The sequence below is a fragment of the Helianthus annuus genome, chromosome 2, assembly GCF_002127325.2.
Source record: "Helianthus annuus cultivar XRQ/B chromosome 2, HanXRQr2.0-SUNRISE, whole genome shotgun sequence".
Classification (NCBI taxonomy): domain Eukaryota; kingdom Viridiplantae; phylum Streptophyta; class Magnoliopsida; order Asterales; family Asteraceae; genus Helianthus; species Helianthus annuus.
The window spans coordinates 112,811,213-112,830,822 of NC_035434.2; the positions used below are offsets into that span (position 1 = coordinate 112,811,213).

Here is a 19,610-nt window from a genome sequence, read left to right on the forward strand (position 1 = left end):
AATTTTACGAAACTTAAAATAAAATTAACTAATATTATTTATCATTTATATATTTACGGAGTTTTAAATAAAGTGTTAATTTATTGAGACTTCGTTAACAAATTTTGCAACAACAGAATAATCTATTTTATCACGAAAAACAAACTTTGTATTAAATATTAAATATTTTTATTTTCACTATACACAATTACATTTACTCGACCCATGTAACACATGAGGTTTTTTAAGATATAACTTTTTAAGATATATATTTTTTATTATTTAATACAGAAAATTAGATTTATTCAAATCGTGTAATTCGCATAATTTTAAAGATGTAATTTTTTATTGTTTGGTATATAAAATTACATTTATTCAACCCGTGTAATAAATGAGGTTTTTTAAAGACGTGTTATTTTATTATTTGGTAAAAAACATTACATTTATTCAACTCGTGTATTACACGTGGTTTTAAAGATATAAATTTTTTATTTGGTGTATAAAATTACATTTATTCAACCCGTACAATATGGTTCTTATAGATATAACTTTTTATTATTTAATATATAAAATTATATTTATTCAACCTGTACAATAAATGGGGTTTTAAAGATATATTGCTTTATTATTTAGTATATAAAATTTATTTATTTAACCCCGTGTATTACTAATTATTAAATCCAGAATGCAATTAGCCTCAACAAAGAGGGGCCTAATTATTAAATCCAGAATGCAATTAGCCACAACAAATAGGGGATAAAACTGGGCTTTTGCGCCCATGATTCTGGATCAAAGGAGGAGACAAACTGGGGTTTTGGGCCTATGATTTTGGGCTTGAGTTCTTTTTCTAATCTGACCAGCGGAGTAGTCATCCATTCTTCACACTTATTTACACAGCTTCCATCAATCAGACGAACAGAAACTAGGGTTTTCCAGCACCTAATCAAGGTAATCTCTTGCTACTAATTCTTCATGTGGATTTAGAATACTATTATTTGCACACCTTGTACGAATACCGGTTTAGTTGTTTTTATTCAAACAGATTCGAAATATGAGAAAATTAGGTTAATTTGTTATTGAATCAGACATCTAAAATACCTTGTTGAGTGAAATTGGTACTTTTGATCGTTAATCTGTTAGTTGTTTGAAGTGTTTTCACACAGTAAAACAGCTAGGATTGGATAAGTAATCTGTGATTAAATCAGACATTGTGATAGGCGTTTGGGTTGACTTTACCACTTGAATTTTTGAACAATTAAGGTTACTGCAGATGATCAGTGGTAATATGTTTAGTAAAGTGTTTTCATGGTTGCAAAAGTCGTTAGGCGTCCCTAGGCGGTCGACGGGGGAGTTGAGAGTACTCAGCCTAGGCGGAGACTACCCTGGGAGTACTCGGACATGCTAAATTATAAAGAAATTAGTTTTCGGAAATTAAAATGTCAAATAACATAAATTTACAAACATGTTTAAGAAAATACGTGAAAATGATATTAATTTTTTAATATGATAGACACAGGTACTATGTTTTATTTTTTTTAAAGTCAAACTCGGCCTGAGTTGACCTACTAGATCTGATTCTGACCAAGGTTGACCGCATTTGATCGATTCTGTGTAATTAGGCGGAGTTAAAGAAAGTCTCCTCGGCAGTTGTAGCGCTTAAAAGATAAATTAAGAATAACCCGTTATAATAAAGATGATAACCTTGATTAACCGGTTTCTTAATCTTTCTTGTTCTCAAGGCTTTATCATCATGGTCAGTACAGCAGATCTGTTAGCAATATCCCAATCTTCCATTTTGCTTCCCCAATTTCGTTCCCAAGTGTCGACTCAAGGCCAAAACCGTACCCCGTGCTATAAAGTTTGTACCACAGCTTCAACTAGTTGTACCCGTGGCTTCTCATTGACACCCACATCAAATCTCTCACTATACCGTCCGATTAGTATCAAACAGCAGTCAAGAAACCGGTTTTCAAGTGTGTTAAGAGGCTGTGTAGTTCCTGAAAAAGTACCAACTGCTTTTTCTGTTGATTTTGTAGAAGGAACTGATATCGAACCAGATAGCACCGGTGGTGGTGGCGGTGGTGACGTTGGTGGTGGTGAAGGAAACAACTGGGGCGGTAGTGGAGGCGGTGAAGGATCATCAGACGACAGTGAGAAGGAACCCAAGAAGATGGCGATGTCGATGTCTCAGAAGCTAACGCTGGGCTATGCCGCATTAGTTGGGCTGGGCGGATTGATGGGTTATTTAAAAAGCGGGAGCCAGAAATCTTTACTCTCTGGCGGCATATCTGCAGCGTTACTGTACTATGTTTACACGCAACTGCCGGTGAACCCAGTGTTCGCATCATGTGTTGGGTTTGGTTTGTCTGCTGCACTTTTGGGAGTCATGGGTACACGGTTCAAGAAGTCGGGCAAAGTTTTTCCAGCTGGGGTTGTGTCTGTCGTGTCGCTTGTTATGACTGGTGGGTATATACACGGTATCATGCGCAGCTTTCATTAACGGTGGTGGTTAAATGTGTACGTTTATGGACTCCCAAGACGTTTGTATCGTTGTAATCTTCGACTTTGTTTGTGTTGAATAAATAGTTGAATATTGATATAGATCTTTTGTGGTGGTGGAATGTGAACCGGTTTTGTTGTTTATTTTGTGGCTTATAGAATGTAGAGGTCTTGCGGTTTATAAATCGTTATGTTCGTGTTAACTTATGTGTGATAGACGGATCGAGCAGGTTAAGCTAAAAGATTGTTCTATTGTTGCAAGAAAAAAATGCCCTGTGGTAAGTTTAAGTTTATATTTGGTCTTTGACTTCTTGAGAAAATCCATATAGTCTCAATTTTTAATACCATTTCTTTCATTAGTTTTCTAAATACATAATACATGAATCTTTAGTATGCATCTTTTTAGGTCACTGAGATTTTTAAATACAAATAAAAAGAATGATAGTATTTGATTGTATTTTTAACTATTAAACAGTAAAAGTCGGTCAGCCTAACCTTTCAACCATATATGCTTTTGAGGTTTCCAACATATTGGTATGTAGTGTGGCCTAAAATCAAAGATGTGCTGAACTAATATGAAAACCTAAACATTAGGGGAGATGTTTAATCCAATAATCCGTCCGATTAACTTAACACAGCAAATTGCATCTATATTAATCTTGATTTTCTTTGATACTGAAAACCTAGATCCTTTCAAGAATCAACAGCAACAAGATAATTTGCTAGAAATAATACGTGCATGAAATTTAAATTGTACAAGATTTATCAATAGAGTTAAATTAGCAAATTATTGATTTCAAAAAAAGTTTGCAATTTCGCAGTCGATGTTATTTTCGATCCCATGTGGCGTCCTCATCTCCCCAGGGATAACCCAATCTATCCCGCTCTTTGTATGAGTCACTGGTTTCGTCCTGCCTTGAACTCATGAGGAGAGCGGCATCAACTCTCTCTCGACTAGGCATGTACATTTCTTCATTGACATTGACTTCGTCCGTGATAAAGCTCCATATTAGCCAGTAATCCTAAGCATTCAAGCATAACGCGTAGCATACCGATCTTCAAATATTTGGCCTGTGACACTCTCCGACCACCATTTCATGCACGTTCTTGTGCATGCTCGCCGTCCCATACCAGCTCGCATACTTGACAATGTTTGATTCCTTAATGTTGAGCATGATTCACTTTGGAAAGGCATGACACTCTCCGATAGTACAACAACAACGATCTTCTTTCATGCAGGTTCAAAGAAGTGCATCGGATTACTTTTGTTGGCGCCGATGTTTACCGATAGTTTCAGGAATTCGCGGAACCTGACAGCTTTCGTCCTTCGTCTTTTACGGGCTGCTTATACATTAGTTTTTGAACACAACATCGAAGGATTTATTGATACTATACTATAGCGGCGCTCACGATCCCATAGTCACGGCGTACAATGACCTTCACCGAAGTGAACCCATATTTTGTCTTCTCCCACCACCATTCTATAACCATATTCTAGTTAAGCACACTTTGGTTAAGAGTCATGCTCCAACGTATACGAGAATCGCCCTGCTCTGATACCAAATGTCACGGGGTTAGTTTTCAATCCCCGTGTGGCATCCCCATCTCCTCGGGGATAAGCCAATCCAACCCGCTCTTTGTGTGGGTCACTAGTTTCATCCTGTCTTGAACTCGTTAGGAGAGCGGCACCAGCTCTCGATCAGTGGTTCGTTCGTTGTAGATACGACTAGGCACTTACACTTCTTCATTGACACTGACTCCATCCCTAATAAAACTTGATGCGCTAAAAGTAGTTTAAGAAAAATTAACTAAATTAACCTAAGTTTTACTCTAGACTCTCTAAGACTCGACTAAACTACTAACCGGCAAATGGACCGGCCGAATCTAGTAAAGTTTTGTAAGTCCGTCATTTCGAACCCACGAGATTCTTTAGACTATGTAAGCTAGACTCAATAGACTTAACAGACTGACACGACTAATTTGATTTTATGTTTTGAGGGCAGGGGGGTTTCTAATATCCTAAAATTTCAATCAATTAAAGCTAACTAATGAGAATAAACTCGAACACGAATTAGACTTGGGTTGAACTCAGTGGTGACAAATAACTACGTAGGCTGGAATCCCAAATATTATTGTCTATCTTTCTATCATATACTAATGTGCTATGGAACCAGGATCTTCAAATGCTAAACCCTAAGAGGATCTGAACAGGACCCCTGACCCTTCTCGGGAAGACACCTATGGAACACTAATTAAAGGCTGTTACGAACACCGGTTATCTAGAATCCCTCACGGTTGTCTAACTATCTAAAAAAGTGCCCTAAAGTGATTAACTACCTCACGGTGGGAAATCTATGGCAACTATGGACCTTGATTTGGTTCAATGGACAAGAAATTGGTAAGGCAACTAAAACAACCTTCTCACAAAGACCTAATCCTAGCAATTTACCAACCAAGACCCATCAATAACCTAGCACCTCACAGTGACGAGAGTTAGTAGAACATCTAAACCTATTTAAATCGAGAATATTTTTTCTATGGTTTATCGACGAATCCACCAGAAGACTACCCAAACCCGTAAGGACCCGAGACTCAACACAAACCCATTACGTGAAAGACATTCACCAAGATCTATGTTAAACAATAAACATTCAATAAGCAAGTAGAGATATGCAAACACACCAAATCAATGAACCAAAGTCATTTACTTTTCAAGAAAATCCATAAACACAATTCGTATCCAATAAAAATCTAGACTTTATTATTTGTTCATCTCAACCTAAATAGTTTAGGGCTTTTAGCCAAGAAACATTATTGAAAACATCAAAACACAAGTCTTAAACAGAGAATTCATCAATAGAAGAGAAAAAAACTAAGAAACAAGATAAACCGGGAAGACAAAACCCACTAAATCTTCAATCTCTTGACTTCCAGCTCCTACCCAATGATTCTCGAGCTTCCTTCCCTTCAATTTCGTGCAAATTTTGCTCCTGGATTCACCCAAAGTTGTCCCAATTCGTCTAGGGTTGTCTCGTATTGATTAGGGTTAAGTAAGGGCTTAAATAGGGCCAAATATTGAAGTTTTACGCGTTGACTAGGGCTTCTCTCGCGGCCCGCGAGCTGATATAGTCCCTCTCCTCGCAGGTGGTGAGTGTCTCGGGTACTGAGAATACGGTTTTGTTCATAACTTTCTCGTTTCAACTCCGTTTTCTTCACTGTTTTCGCCTACGGACTCGTAATTCAATTCTCTATCTTCTCATCTGCTCAAATCTCCATTTTCATTTCATGAGAATCCTTCACTAAGCCCACCCCCTCCCCGTGTGCTCGTTTCTTCAACTTTTTAGCTCTTTATCACTCCCGGGACATTGGAAAGCATACAAGACACCATAATATACAAAACCGATGGTAAAATGATATAAAAAGACTCAAATTACTATACAAACTATAAATCGAAATAGATGTAATTTGCATTACATCATTTATCTTTGCTATAACGAGTGTGGCTAAGGTTTTTTTTAGTTTAATTTTTTTAACGAATGAGCCGATACTCTTTTGAACATAATTTTTAACTTTTCTTTTCTATAACGAGTGCACCAAAACTGGCCGAGTTTCTAACGTTTTCTCTTTTTCTTTACCTTTGTTATTTGCTATATTGTTTACCTTTTCTTATTATTTTAATATTTAGAGCCGAGTTACGACGCAAATATCATAACACATCTAGATCTCATTTTATTTAATTTTACAAATTTATTTATCGGTTGTCATGTTGTGCTATACGTTCTGAATTCCAACAGCGTCTCTTCGCAACGCACGGGTAACTACGACCTAGTTTCAATAACTAGAAGGATTGTGTGTCTAACTGACTATCTTGACATCTCTAATAACAACCACTTTCTCAATCTCAACTTTCCTTCTATTAAATTGTTTTCTATTCTAAAACCCCACTATACATTGATTAGATATTAACCTGCTATGAGCTATTGTGTCCAAGGATACTCGTTAACTTACCTTTGTTATACTATACAAATGATGTGTGTGCTTTGCCCGAATGGTCCTCGTGGTTTGCCGTTTTTTCACCTTTAGTCCCCAGCTTTTCAAAATAGCATGTTTGCTCCCTGTGGTTTGCGCACTTGTTACTCGGGTAGTCTCTGGTTTGGATGACAATTAGTTTGCTCAGTTAAATTTGTGTGAAATGTCTTAACTACCCTTTATATACATATTTAAAAACAAAAATTTAATCAACAAATAGTTAGTATTAGGCCCACCTAACCACTACCCAACCCTTCTTCTCCACCCAGACCTAAGCCTGCATCACCACCGTATCACCTTCGCCGCAAACACCTTCCACTAACCTCCGACCACCACCCTCCCATAACTACCATTCAACCCACCATTCCCATAACCTCCGGCCACCACCACTCCCATCACCACCCAACATCCTCCCATCACCACCGTTCACTCCACCAATCCCTCATCGGCCATCCACATCTCCTCACTTCTAGTCGTCGGAAGATGACATGGGTTATTCGAGATCCATCTCCACACCATATCACCACCAACATCCTTCCATCACCATCGTTCACCCTTCCACCGACCGAAAAATTAGTGAAATCGGGTAAGCATGCGGAGTTATGGCCGGAAAATCCACAAAATCACAGTCGGAGAACTGAAAAAGTGTTCGGTAATGAAGTAACTGTTGTCACCGGTAAGGAAATCAAGCAGCCGGTTACTAAAACGAAAACTCCGGCTGTAGAAATTGTCATCTCCGACAAGGAAATCAAACCTCCGACGACTAAAATGGAAGTTCCGGTAGTAGCTTCTTCCAGATCTAGCGATCCTGTGGCACAATCCGGTGTAGCTCCGTTTGATAATAGTGGCACGAAAGTTGAAGATTTTGGCGGGAAGAAACCGGAGAGCTGATCGGCGAGTGACTCAGTTGCTCCTCCGATGGTGGAAAAACAGACCGGAGACGACGACACTGCCGTAGGCGCTGGTGAAGAAAAGAAAAAGAAGAAAAAGGAAAAAGGAAGCGCAAATAACATGGGTTTGTTTTTGTTTTAAATGAAACTTGGGTCCCACTACATTCTTATTTTTTAAGGTTTTAAGTATTGATTTTTAACAATAAGGGTATTATTGTCATTTCACGTCAACTTAACCAGAAAAATTAACTGTCATCCAATCCAGGACTACCCGAGTAACAATTGAGCAAACCACAGGGAGCAAACATGCTATTTTGAAAAGTTGGGGACTAAAGGTGAAAAAACAGCAAACCACAGGGACTATCCGGGTAATTAACTCTTAGTATTTTTAGTTCTTTTATCTTTAAAACTAGTATCTTTAAAACTAGTATGTGCATCCTGATACTATTGTTGTTACTATTTGCATACGTCACACAACTACTACTTTTGTGAATGATAATATGGTAGAGTTTTATAAACAACGAAACGTGTAGCAAGAACTAACTAAAAACCAAACAACTAGAAAGCCATGATTGGGTTTTGCCACCAAACCACCTGGCTAATGTTACATTTCCAGAGGTTTCCCCATCTGGAGAGGTATGTGTTGATGTCGCTCTACTTGAACGAGTTTTCTCTCTTCCTATTAAAACTGTTAAGAGCATCCCCTTTAGTTGCTGCATGGGATTTGCCCAAGCCTTAACCACAACTTTGGATAATGTGGTGGCTATGCCTGATTCGGTTGATGCATGGATTCGACTTCTGCTATTACCTCGGTGTACCTTGCGTGTATTTACGCCGGTTAGCCGCCAGGATAAGAGGTCGGGCAACAGGAAAAATGGTCAATGTCTCAGTATACAGCGGGCGTTGTCCCAATGGGGTGACCGTGAGGGGTTTGGCATTCTCATTCAGTCTTTGTTTGCTCAACCTGTGAAGGAGGGTCTAGAGGGTTTTAAGAAAAATGTCTGAAAAAAAAAGCGAGGATGGGAGTTCTAATGTCAAGCAGTGTTTACGTCAGGTTGCCGATGGTCATTTTACCGCTGCAGTTAAGATCCTTTGTTCTTCTGGGGTCGCGCCACATGATAAGAAAACTATGAAGGCTCTCGTGGATAAACACTCGTGCATGCCCCCTCCGACCATGCCCGTTTTCCTTCCGTCAGAACCTCACCTTGTAGCGGAGACCGACAGTGTGCTTGGGTGTATCAAATCCTTCCCGAAAGGGACGTCATGTGGGAGAGATGGTTTGAGGGCTCAATACCTTTTGGACGCCCTTTGTGGTGAAGGGTCCGTGATTGCGGTTAGCCTACTCAGAGCGATTTCAGCTGTGGTTAACCTTTTTTTGCGAGGGGGTGTCCGAGGAGTTTGGTGGAGTTTGTTGCATCTCCTCCTCTTACGCCCCTTCTCTAGCCCGATAATGGGATTAGACCTATTGCAGTGGGTTCGATCTGGAGGAGAGTGGTCTCCAAGGTAGCAATGAAGGGGGTGGGGAAGGATATGGCCAAATATCTTGGCGACTTTTAGTTTGGGGTCGGGGTTCCAAACGGGGCTGAGGCGGTTCTTCATAGTTCGAACAGGTGTCACACCCCGAAATATCAGAGCTGGCGTGACTGGACCGGTATCTTCATTGCACAGCGGAAGCAAATAAGCTAAGACTTCTAGAAAATGAACGCCGCTAAGTACTCGAATTCCCATGGGTTCTCCTATTCCAACCGTTCCGTAGTTTCGAAAATTCCAACCTGAGAAAGAACATGCGAAAAAGTCAACGTAAAGTTGAGCGAGTTCATAGTTTGTTTTGAAAAAGATTTTAAACAAATCCTTTTGTTTACCGGTTTAAAAGTTGTGGAGAAAATTTAGTAAAAATCATTTTCTCGACATGATATATGAAAACTGTGAGTCTAGCCCACGAAAATCTTTGTGCATTGTACGAGAGAGAATGGGCCAAGCCCAAAAGAGTATTTGTAAGCAGGACCAACACGTCCTCTTACTTGTACATAAGTTGAAAACATCATCAAAGTTTGTAAATACATGTATTATGAGTTTGCGTCAAATGAATATTAAAAACATTTGAAAGTTATAGTGTTGTAAGTTGGTATGTAAAGCGTCTATGAACATGTTGATCATTAATGTTTCGCGAGGACATTAATATATGCGACGACATAGGAGGTACTCAACCCGCGTAGGCAATTTAAGTGTCGAACTCTCGACGCTGGACACAACAGCACTCTAAGTGGTCACCCATGGACCGTGAGTGGGGTTCGCCCGTACCCATTAGATCTAACCTTTGTTCCTTGGTCCTCAAAAGGATTAATGGCACCTCAGTTACAGCCTATGCTCACATGATCTAAGATTTCATTCCATAACTTAATCATACCTAAGTTTAACATGTATTTCCCCCCGAAAGTTGTAAACCGAAATGTTGAAAGAAAAGGGGGACATAATCTCACTGAGTTGTCTCGTTTTTCGTACGCAGGCCAACCCAGTCCCGTTGTACTAACTAGGACATTCCTGTCACTAGTCATGAAAATCATGCACGTTTGCGAAAATACGCGTTTGTTTTGTAAAACTGGTATGTTTAGTATAAACCTTTCGTAAAACTTTCGAGTTCGTTGAAATACATTTGCAACATGGTTTATAAATATGTGTTTTCATTCATTGAAATAGTGTTTTCTTTAGCAAAAACTTGCATGTCTTTCCACCCCCGAAAACATTTATAAAAATGTAAAACCGTAAAAAGTGGGGGTTATGAACTCACCTCGACATTCCTGTGAAACGCTAACTTAACGTGATTCCGTGATGTTATTCCATGGATGTAAACTTGCTAGCGTGCAACTAAAGCATTCCTAATCAAAGAATAATTATAAGTTTCTAAATAAATTGACGTAGCTAACTACGTGTCCGAGCTCTACCGAGTCGTTAACTAAACGACGCTAAGGTGGTGTTATCTTGATTTAGAATAACCATTCTATGGTTAATTGATCCCGTTTATAATCGGAATAAAACTAAGTCTCGAAAACGACTTAGTTTTCGAATGGTTTAGAATATATATTTATGTATTTAATATAAATATACTTACATCGTCGTGTTAGTGGTCGCATTTAGGAATACGTATGTGGATAGCGGTCCGTGTCGTTATAGTTGTCGTAAGATGGAAATAAATATATACATATATATTAAGCCGTGATGTTTGAAAAAAAATATAACTCAGAATTCAGTCGCTTGAACTAAATATAAAAACTATATTTTGTTCGTAGGAAAGTTTAAAATCGGCGTTTAAAATAAATATAAACCTTATATTTATTTTATAATCATGTTCAAGTAATTCGAGGTTTAAAATAAATAGAAACTTCATATTTATTATATGAAAATGTTCTAGTATTTCGAATTATCGGTGTCTTGAAATAACGTAGTTAATCATGATAAACATCAAGTTTCGTTAAGTAGTAAATTAAGTTTGTCGGAATTTCATAACTTTGTTTTGAAATTCGTAATACGTTGCCAAAATAAATATACTTTCGTATTTATTTTATAAGAAAACTCGAACTTTGATATGTGCGTTTATACCATACAAATATACTTGATATTTCAGATTTTTATGAAAATCGAACAGAGTTTCCTCTGTTTTTGGAATAACCTCGACATCTAAAGTGTCGATATTTTAATCAAACTCAATCAATAATTCAACAAAACCAATATATATAACTTTTCGCAAAACTTGCAAGAATCGTAAATAAATTACTAATGTATAACGTTTTAACCGGTCGAGCTCGATTCGCGTAGTATAAAAATCTAAGAACTATAGCGATCTATACTAATTTCGCGTCATTAAACTTTACCGGATCTTCGTTTGACTGAGTTTGACCATCGTTGACCAAGTCGTTGACTGAGTTGACTCACGAAGTTGCCCGGGTCTGACCCGGGTTGACCGCTTTGACTTGTTGACCGCGACTGACCCGAACCGTTGACTTGTTTTGACCGAGAGCAAAACTGACTCGACGTGCACCCGAACCACTATCTGACCCGTCGAACCGCCGTCGACCACCACCACATTCATCACCACAGCCACCAAGGTACAAAGAAACAATAGTTTAGCAACTGGGTTCGATCAATGTGTTTGCTCGAAACAAGAAAAAGAAGCACACTCACCGGAGTCGTGTGTTTGACCCGACACCGAACTGAGTCGCGAACCCGAACCAAAATCGTTGACTTTTATTAACCGGGTTTATCCCGAAACTAAGATCTGACTGAACCCGTAGCAACCCAAACTCAAACAAAAATCAGAACCGAATCTGGGATGATATCAACCCGAGTCACATGTCGCCATCATCACCGTTACCCGCACCACCGTCGTCGGCTGGCAACTGCCGTCGTTAACATCAATGATCACCATCGTCAGCTTCATTATCAGAACAAAACACATCACTGGCCGATACACTCGGAACAAAAAAAAAATAAAAATTTTAAAATAAAACAGAGGGTTGAGAGGGGTTTACTAGGGAAGAAGATACCACTGCCGCCACCTCCATCACCGCCGCCACAGCAGCGGCGTCGCTGCCCGCCGACCGCTCCCCTATTCCACCTTCGTTCTCTTTCTCATCTCGCTCACTCTCTCCGTCTCTCGGATATCGCCGCTGCACCGTACGCCACCACCAAGGTGGTGGCGGTTGTTCAGTCGGGGAAGCTGGGGTGTGGGTGTTCACTGGCAAAAGAACCCGCCTCCGTGAGCGGCGGCGCCGGCTCCGCCGTGTTCTGCTGCTTCGTCGGCCGGAGATCCGGTTGCCGGATTTAGAAAAGAGATAAGAGAGTGGATTGAGTGATAAGAGAGTGGATTGAGTGGTCTTAGAGAGAGAGAGAGCTGAGTGTTGTATAATTTGGTCAAATGAAACTTACCCTTACGTATTAGCTTTTCCAAAATATTCAAGACAAGATCATTGCTCCACCATACTTTTAAGCATTTCCCTCTTCTCAAATCTTGTCAAAATGACAAAAGAAATGGTGATGGACATGCTGGACGTATGGGAAAAGTAAGGGTGGGTGGTTTGGTTTGACTTTTTATTCACTAGAAGATATGGTTAATAAAATAAAGATATTTAGGTGGTTATATTAATTAGTGGGTGATTTGGGTTTTACTTGAAATACTAATCTCGTTCACATTTACTACACAATAATCATCCAATATTACTATCTTGCTAAAAAAAATAGCAAGTTTAGAAGTTATAGCAAACTTAAAATAAACGTATATGCGATACACCAAATAGTTACGATACGTACTTATCCGAAATAAGCTTAATCTATTATTCATGCTAGAGATTTTACAATGCCTTAAATTTTAATGTTTCATGCATATTGGAAGCGTGTCAGCATCTTTTACAGTGTACAGGATAATCGTCAACGCTCGTTTTTTTTATATAAATACACTTATTGTTTCGCGATAAGACGATACCGAATGCAATAACCCATGCATATACCCAGACATTGCTAGTCTTTAGGAACTCAGTTAATACATAATCAAGTCTAAATGCACGTAATTATTTAAATAAACAGTGATTAGATCGTACGGATTAACCTGAAAATTTTCCAATTGTCACATTCTCCCCCTGTTGCAGAAATTTCGTCCTCGAAATTTAGGCTATGTTATCTCCTCAGAGTTGTGTCGATCCCAGGTAAGTCCGAATAATACCAAAGTGAATGAACGGGTAATCGAATCAAGACTTATTCAGATTACGTGAATGTCAGGACGTTTCGCATCAATAAGAACCCAACAGTTCAATTGAATTTGTTCAAGAAATCGATGTCAAATGAACGAGTCATAGTGATACTATCACCAATGTGAGTAAATTTATATGGTTTAACAAAAGAGGAATTTCGACCACTAGAATTCCAAATGAACGTTCACAATATGCGAATCAATTTTCGAAACAATAGAGTTTACTACCAACGGAAACTTGTGTTGGTTGTTGTATGATTGAAACTTGGATCAACAAGCTCAAATAAATAGACTCATGAAAATGATTCATCAACAATCGAACCATTAAATGAATAAAATCAACGTGTTGCAAGGATACACCGAAATGAAATACAGCCGAACCTGGTGTATCATTATCTTAATACATAGTTGCATTAAGACCATTTAAATGATTAGTCAAACGAAATACATATGTAGTTTTACATGAAACGATCGACCATGATTAGCCCAAGCTACAAATGTATACCGACACCACAAGGTGTCGTAGTGATTGAAATTGTTCAATAATAGCAGTGATAGAACAAGTATCACCGTTTTTGAAATCAAATGAAGGCTAAGCAAAGTAAATCTGAATGCTTGTTTCAAACAAATCTCATAGGATTTTCAATTGAAAATGAAACAATAAATAATGTTTTCGATCGAAGTTGGAAAGCAATAAACATTACAAAATGTTCGATCGGTGATGAAAGAACCGTTAAGAGGTACACCGAAGTATGACATGGATTTGTGTACCATTATCTTAACACACGATAGTGTTAAGATTGCTTTTATATGATAAATCGGCAAAGCGGATTTAATAAGACTAAACAAATAAATAAATAAATAAATAATTAAATCCGTACATGATGTGAGCAATGAGATTAGCGCAAGCTTCAAACTTGTGAAAAACGCCACCACAAGGTGATCGTAATCAAAGAAACGATTTAATGAAGTCGAAGACCAAACAAGCATGTTATGATTCAAAGCAAATGAAGTGCTTGTTGGGATTATTTCGAATATGATGGCCTCAATCCATCATATGGAATCTTGAACCGAATATATATTACGAGCAAGTTCAACAATTAAACTTGGTTTAGTCACATTCCAACGATAAATGCATGTGTTAACAAGAGATTTCGACATGGTTACAATGAACAAACTATGTAATGTATTCAAAAGAAAAGAGTTTCAACTAGTTCGTTGACTCGATATCAAAAAGTCAACACTTTGCAACAATGCGGGTCATCTAGATCACAATGCAAAGATCAAGTATAGCGAACGATATTTGAGCTTTGATAAAACGACAATTTGGAGTGAAGCCCTCCAATGGTCTTCACGAATCAACGAACCACATGCGCGATAAACAATGCATGCGTACATATGAATTCATCAAAAATAAACCAATTGAGTGTTTGCTAACATGGAAGAAAATCTTTGTGGTGCAACGATCATTAAGGGGGAGTAGAAATGCAAAAATCTACTCACTATATGCAAGAAGTCGAAATTTCAACAAAAGAAATTTAAGGACTTTACCTGGAAGTTCACGTGATGATTGATTATTATGTGACATTACCATAGAATGTTGTACGTAGCATAATCGCCATGAATGAAGTAGGGGGAATGCGAAGACATGTGACTTCTTTTGCAGCGCCAACCATTGCGAGTCTCTTCAGACTAAGTATCGACTGTTGTGAAATCCTGTTTTAACGTACCTCAGCATGACTCGTGTCATTTGCAGGATCACGTTGCAAAGTGCTGCATTTCGGTTGGTAGCTCTCCCGCTGACAGGATTAGCATCGTTGTTGTCGTGGCCATTTGTGTTTCCCCCAAGGCCTTGTCTCGAAAGTTATGTGTGATATACTTCGACATCCGCTGACGTATAGTTTAAGTTTCATGTGCACTCGCGCACTAGTGTTTCGTTCCACGTAGACTACCTGCTAGGGTAAGTAAGATAGCATAGACGACATAATATAATGGCGCTTGCCCGAGTTGTTAGTCATGGTTTCTAAGTGAGGACCTTTAATGAGTTTCAAAATAAGCTTTACAAAGGTCCTAAATGCATGTTATCCAAAACTCTCTCAAAGTCTTGCTTAATGTATGAATATGTTTCGTGAACCGTGTATCAACACAACACTTGTGTTTGTTTAAAAAAAACAAAACTGTTGACTCATTGTTCTCGGCAACGGTTGGAACCCATATTTGAGTCTTAGGCGTTCGGTATGCATTTAAGTCTTAATAATCTAAGACCCCAGAGTATAGTGTGGTTAGAGCCTATGTATCTCTACAGAAACCTAATTCGCTGAAACCTATAGCTCTGATACCAATCTGTCACACCCCGAAATATCAGAGCTGGCGTGACTGGACCGGTATCTTCATTGCACAGCGGAAGCAAATAAGCTAAGACTTCTAGAAAATGAACGCCGCTAAGTACTCGAATTCCCATGGGTTCTCCTATTCCAACCGTTCCGTAGTTTCGAAAATTCCAACCTGAGAAAGAACATGCGAAAAAGTCAACGTAAAGTTGAGCGAGTTCATAGTTTGTTTTGAAAAAGATTTTAAACAAATCCTTTTGTTTACCGGTTTAAAAGTTGTGGAGAAAATTTAGTAAAAATCATTTTCTCGACATGATATATGAAAACTGTGAGTCTAGCCCACGAAAATCTTTGTGCATTGTACGAGAGAGAATGGGCCAAGCCCAAAAGAGTATTTGTAAGCAGGACCAACACGTCCTCTTACTTGTACATAAGTTGAAAACATTATCAAAGTTTGTACATACATGTATTATGAGTTTGCGTCAAATGAATATTAAAAACATTTGAAAGTTATAGCGTTGTAAGTTGGTATGTAAAGCGTCTATGAACATGTTGATCATTAATGTTTTGCGAGGACATTAATATATGCGACGACATAGGAGGTACTCAACCCGCGTAGGCAATTTAAGTGTCGAACTCTCGACGCTGGACACACCAGCATTCTAAGTGGTCACCCATGGACCGTGAGTGGGGCTCGCCCGTACCCATTAGATCTAACCTTTGTTCCTTGGTCCTCAAAAGGATTAATGGCACCTCAGTTACAGCCTATGCTCACATGATCTAAGAGTTCATTCCATAACTTAATCATACCTAAGTTTAACATGTATTTCCCCCCGAAAATTGTAAACCGAAATGTTGAAAGAAAAGGGGGACATAATCTCACTGAGTTGTCTCGTTTTTTGTACGCAGGCCAACCCAGTCCCGTTGTAGTAACTAGGACATTCCTGTCACTAGTCATGAAAATCATGCACGTTTGCGAAAATACGCGTTTGTTTTGTAAAACCGGTATGTTTAGTATAAACCTTTCGTAAAACTTTCGAGTTCGTTGAAATACATTTGCAACATGGTTTATAAATATGTGTTTTCATTCATTGAAATAGTGTTTTCTTTAGCAAAAACTTGCATGTCTTTCCACCCCCAAAAACATTTATAAAAATGTAAAACCGTAAAAAGTGGGGGTTATGAACTCACCTCGACATTCCTGTGAAACGCTAACTTAACGTGATTCCGTGATGTTATTCCATGGATGTAAACTTGCTAGCGTGCAACTAAAGCATTCCTAATCAAAGAATAATTATAAGTTTCTAAATAAATTGACGTAGCTAACTACGTGTCCGAGCTCTACCGAGTCGTTAACTAAACGACGCTAAGGTGGTGTTATCTTGATTTAGAATAACCATTCTATGGTTAATTGATCCCGTTTATAATCGGAATAAAACTAAGTCTCGAAAACGACTTAGTTTTCGAATGGTTTAGAATATATATTTATATATTTAATATAAATATACTTACATCGTCGTGTTAGTGGTCGCATTTAGGAATACATATGTGGATAGCGGTCCGTGTCGTTATAGTTGTCGTAAGATGGAAATAAATATATACATATATATTAAGCCGTGATGTTCGAAAAAAAATATAACTCAGAATTTAGTCGCTTGAACTAAATATAAAAACTATATTTTGTTCGTAAGAAAGTTTAAAATCGGCGTTTAAAATAAATATAAACCTTATATTTATTTTATAATCATGTTCAAGTATTTCGAAAAGTCGAGGTTTAAAATAAATAGAAACTTCATATTTATTATATGAAAATGTTCTAGTATTTCGAATTATCGGTGTCTTGAAATAACGTAGTTAATCATGATAAACATCAAGTTTCGTTAAGTAGTAAATTAAGTTTGTCGGAATTTCATAACTTTGTTTTGAAATTCGTAATACGTTGCCAAAATAAATATACTTTCGTATTTATTTTATAAGAAAACTCGAACTTTGATATGTGCGTTTATACCATACAAATATACTTGATATTTCAGATTTTTATGAAAATCGAACAGAGTTTCCTCTGTTTTTGGAATAACCTCGACATCTAAAGTGTCGATATTTTAATCAAACTCAATCAATAATTCAACAAAACCAATATATATATAACTTTTCGCAAAACTTGCAAGAATCATAAATAAATTACTAATGTATAACGTTTTAACCGGTCGAGCTCGATTCGCGTAGTATAAAAATCTAAGAACTATAGCGATCTATACTAATTTCGCGTCATTAAACTTTACCGGATCTTCGTTTGACTGAGTTTGACCATCGTTGACCAAGTCGTTGACTGAGTTGACTCACGAAGTTGCCCGGGTCTGACCCGGGTTGACCGCTTTGACTTGTTGACCGCGACTGACCCGAACCGTTGACTTGTTTTGACCGAGAGCAAAACTGACTCGACGTGCACCCGAACCACTATCTGACCTGTCGAACCGCCGTCGACCACCACCACATTCATCACCACAGCCACCAAGGTACAAAGAAACAATAGTTTAGCAACTGGGTTCGATCAATGTGTTTGCTCGAAACAAGAAAAAGAAGCACACTCACCGGAGTCGTGTGTTTGACCCGACACCGAACTGAGTCGCGAACCCGAACCAAAATCGTTGACTTTTATTAACCGGGTTTATCCCGAAACTAAGATCTGACTGAACCCGTAGCAACCCAAACTCAAACAAAAATCAGAACCGAATCTGGGATGATATCAACCCGAGTCACATGTCGCCATCATCACCGTTACCCGCACCATCGTCGTCGGCTGGCAACTGCCGTCGTTAACATCAATGATCACCATCGTCAGCTTCATTATCAGAACAAAACACATCACTGGCCGATACACTCGGAACAAAAAAAATAAAAATTTTAAAATAAAACAGAGGGTTGAGAGGGGTTTACTAGGGAAGAAGATACCACTGCTGCCACCTCCATCACCGCCGCCACAGCAGCAGCGTCGCTGCCCGCCGGCCGCTCCCCTATTCCACCTTCGTTCTCTTTCTCATCTCGCTCACTCTCTCCGTCTCTCGGATATCGCCGCTGCACCGTACGCCACCACCAAGGTGGTGGCGGTTGTTCAGTCGGGGAAGCTGGGGTGTGGGTGTTCACTGGCAAAAGAACCCGCCTCCGTGAGCGGCGGCGCCGGCTCCGCCGTGTTCTGCTGCTTCGTCGGCCGGAGATCCGGTTGCCGGATTTAGAAAAGAGATAAGAGAGTGGATTGAGTGATAAGAGAGTGGATTGAGTGGTCTTAGAGAGAGAGAGAGAGCTGAGTGTTGTATAATTTGCTCAAATGAAACTTACCCTTACGTATTAGCTTTTCCAAAATATTCAAGACAAGATCATTGCTCCACCATACTTTTAAGCATTTCCTTCTTCTCAAATCTTGTCAAAATGACAAAAGAAATGGTGATGGACATGCTGGACGTATGGGAAAAGTAAGGGTGGGTGGTTTGGTTTGACTTTTTATTCACTAGAAGATATGGTTAATAAAATAAAGATATTTAGGTGGTTATATTAATTAGTGGGTGATTTGGGTTTTACTTGAAATACTAATCTCGTTCACATTTACTACACAATAATCATCCATATTACTATCTTGCTAAAAAAATAGCAAGTTTAGAAGTTATAGCAAACTTAAAATAAACGTATATGCGATACACCAAATAGTTACGATACGTACTTATCCGAAATAAGCTTAATCTATTATTCATGCTAGAGATTTTACAATGCCTTAAATTTTAATGTTTCAGGCATATTGGAAGCGTGTCAGGTTGCCAAGGCTTTAGACATCCTTAGAGTGGAGGGCCCCTCCTTGGGCCTCCTTCTCAACATTAAAAAAACTGAAGTTTTTTGGCCTACATGTGACGGGGTGAAGACTCAGGCGGGTTTATTTCCGCGGGAGATTGGTAGGCCGGTGCATGGTGTGAAACTCTTGGATGGTGCTGTCAGTAGAGATGGGCAGTTTATTAGTGGGTTGGCCCTCAAAAGAGCCAAATGTGCGGTTGAGCTGATGGGATGCCTCAAACGCCTTAAGGACCCTCAGAGCGAACTCCTCCTGCTTCATTCGTGTATGGGGGTTGCTAAACTGCTGTTTGGGCTTAGAACGTG

At 38.8% G+C, this 19,610-nt stretch overlaps 1 protein-coding gene across 2 annotated transcripts; it reads left to right on the forward strand.

Annotated features, from left to right (window-relative positions):
* The first annotated feature begins 793 nt into the window (after positions 1-793).
* LOC110915599 (protein FATTY ACID EXPORT 2, chloroplastic) lies at positions 794-2,622 on the forward strand. Of its 2 annotated transcripts, none has more exons than XM_022160327.2 (2): positions 794-927; positions 1,719-2,622. In XM_022160327.2, the coding sequence occupies exon 2, from the start codon at positions 1,730-1,732 to the stop codon at positions 2,477-2,479; it is 750 nt and encodes a 249-aa protein (XP_022016019.1). In that variant the 5' UTR covers positions 794-927; positions 1,719-1,729; the 3' UTR covers positions 2,480-2,622. The 2 variants fall into 2 exon arrangements, with proteins under 2 accessions (XP_022016019.1, XP_022016027.1); XM_022160335.2 differs by having other exon boundaries at positions 831-927; positions 2,016-2,622.
* The last annotated feature ends 16,988 nt before the right edge of the window (positions 2,623-19,610 follow it).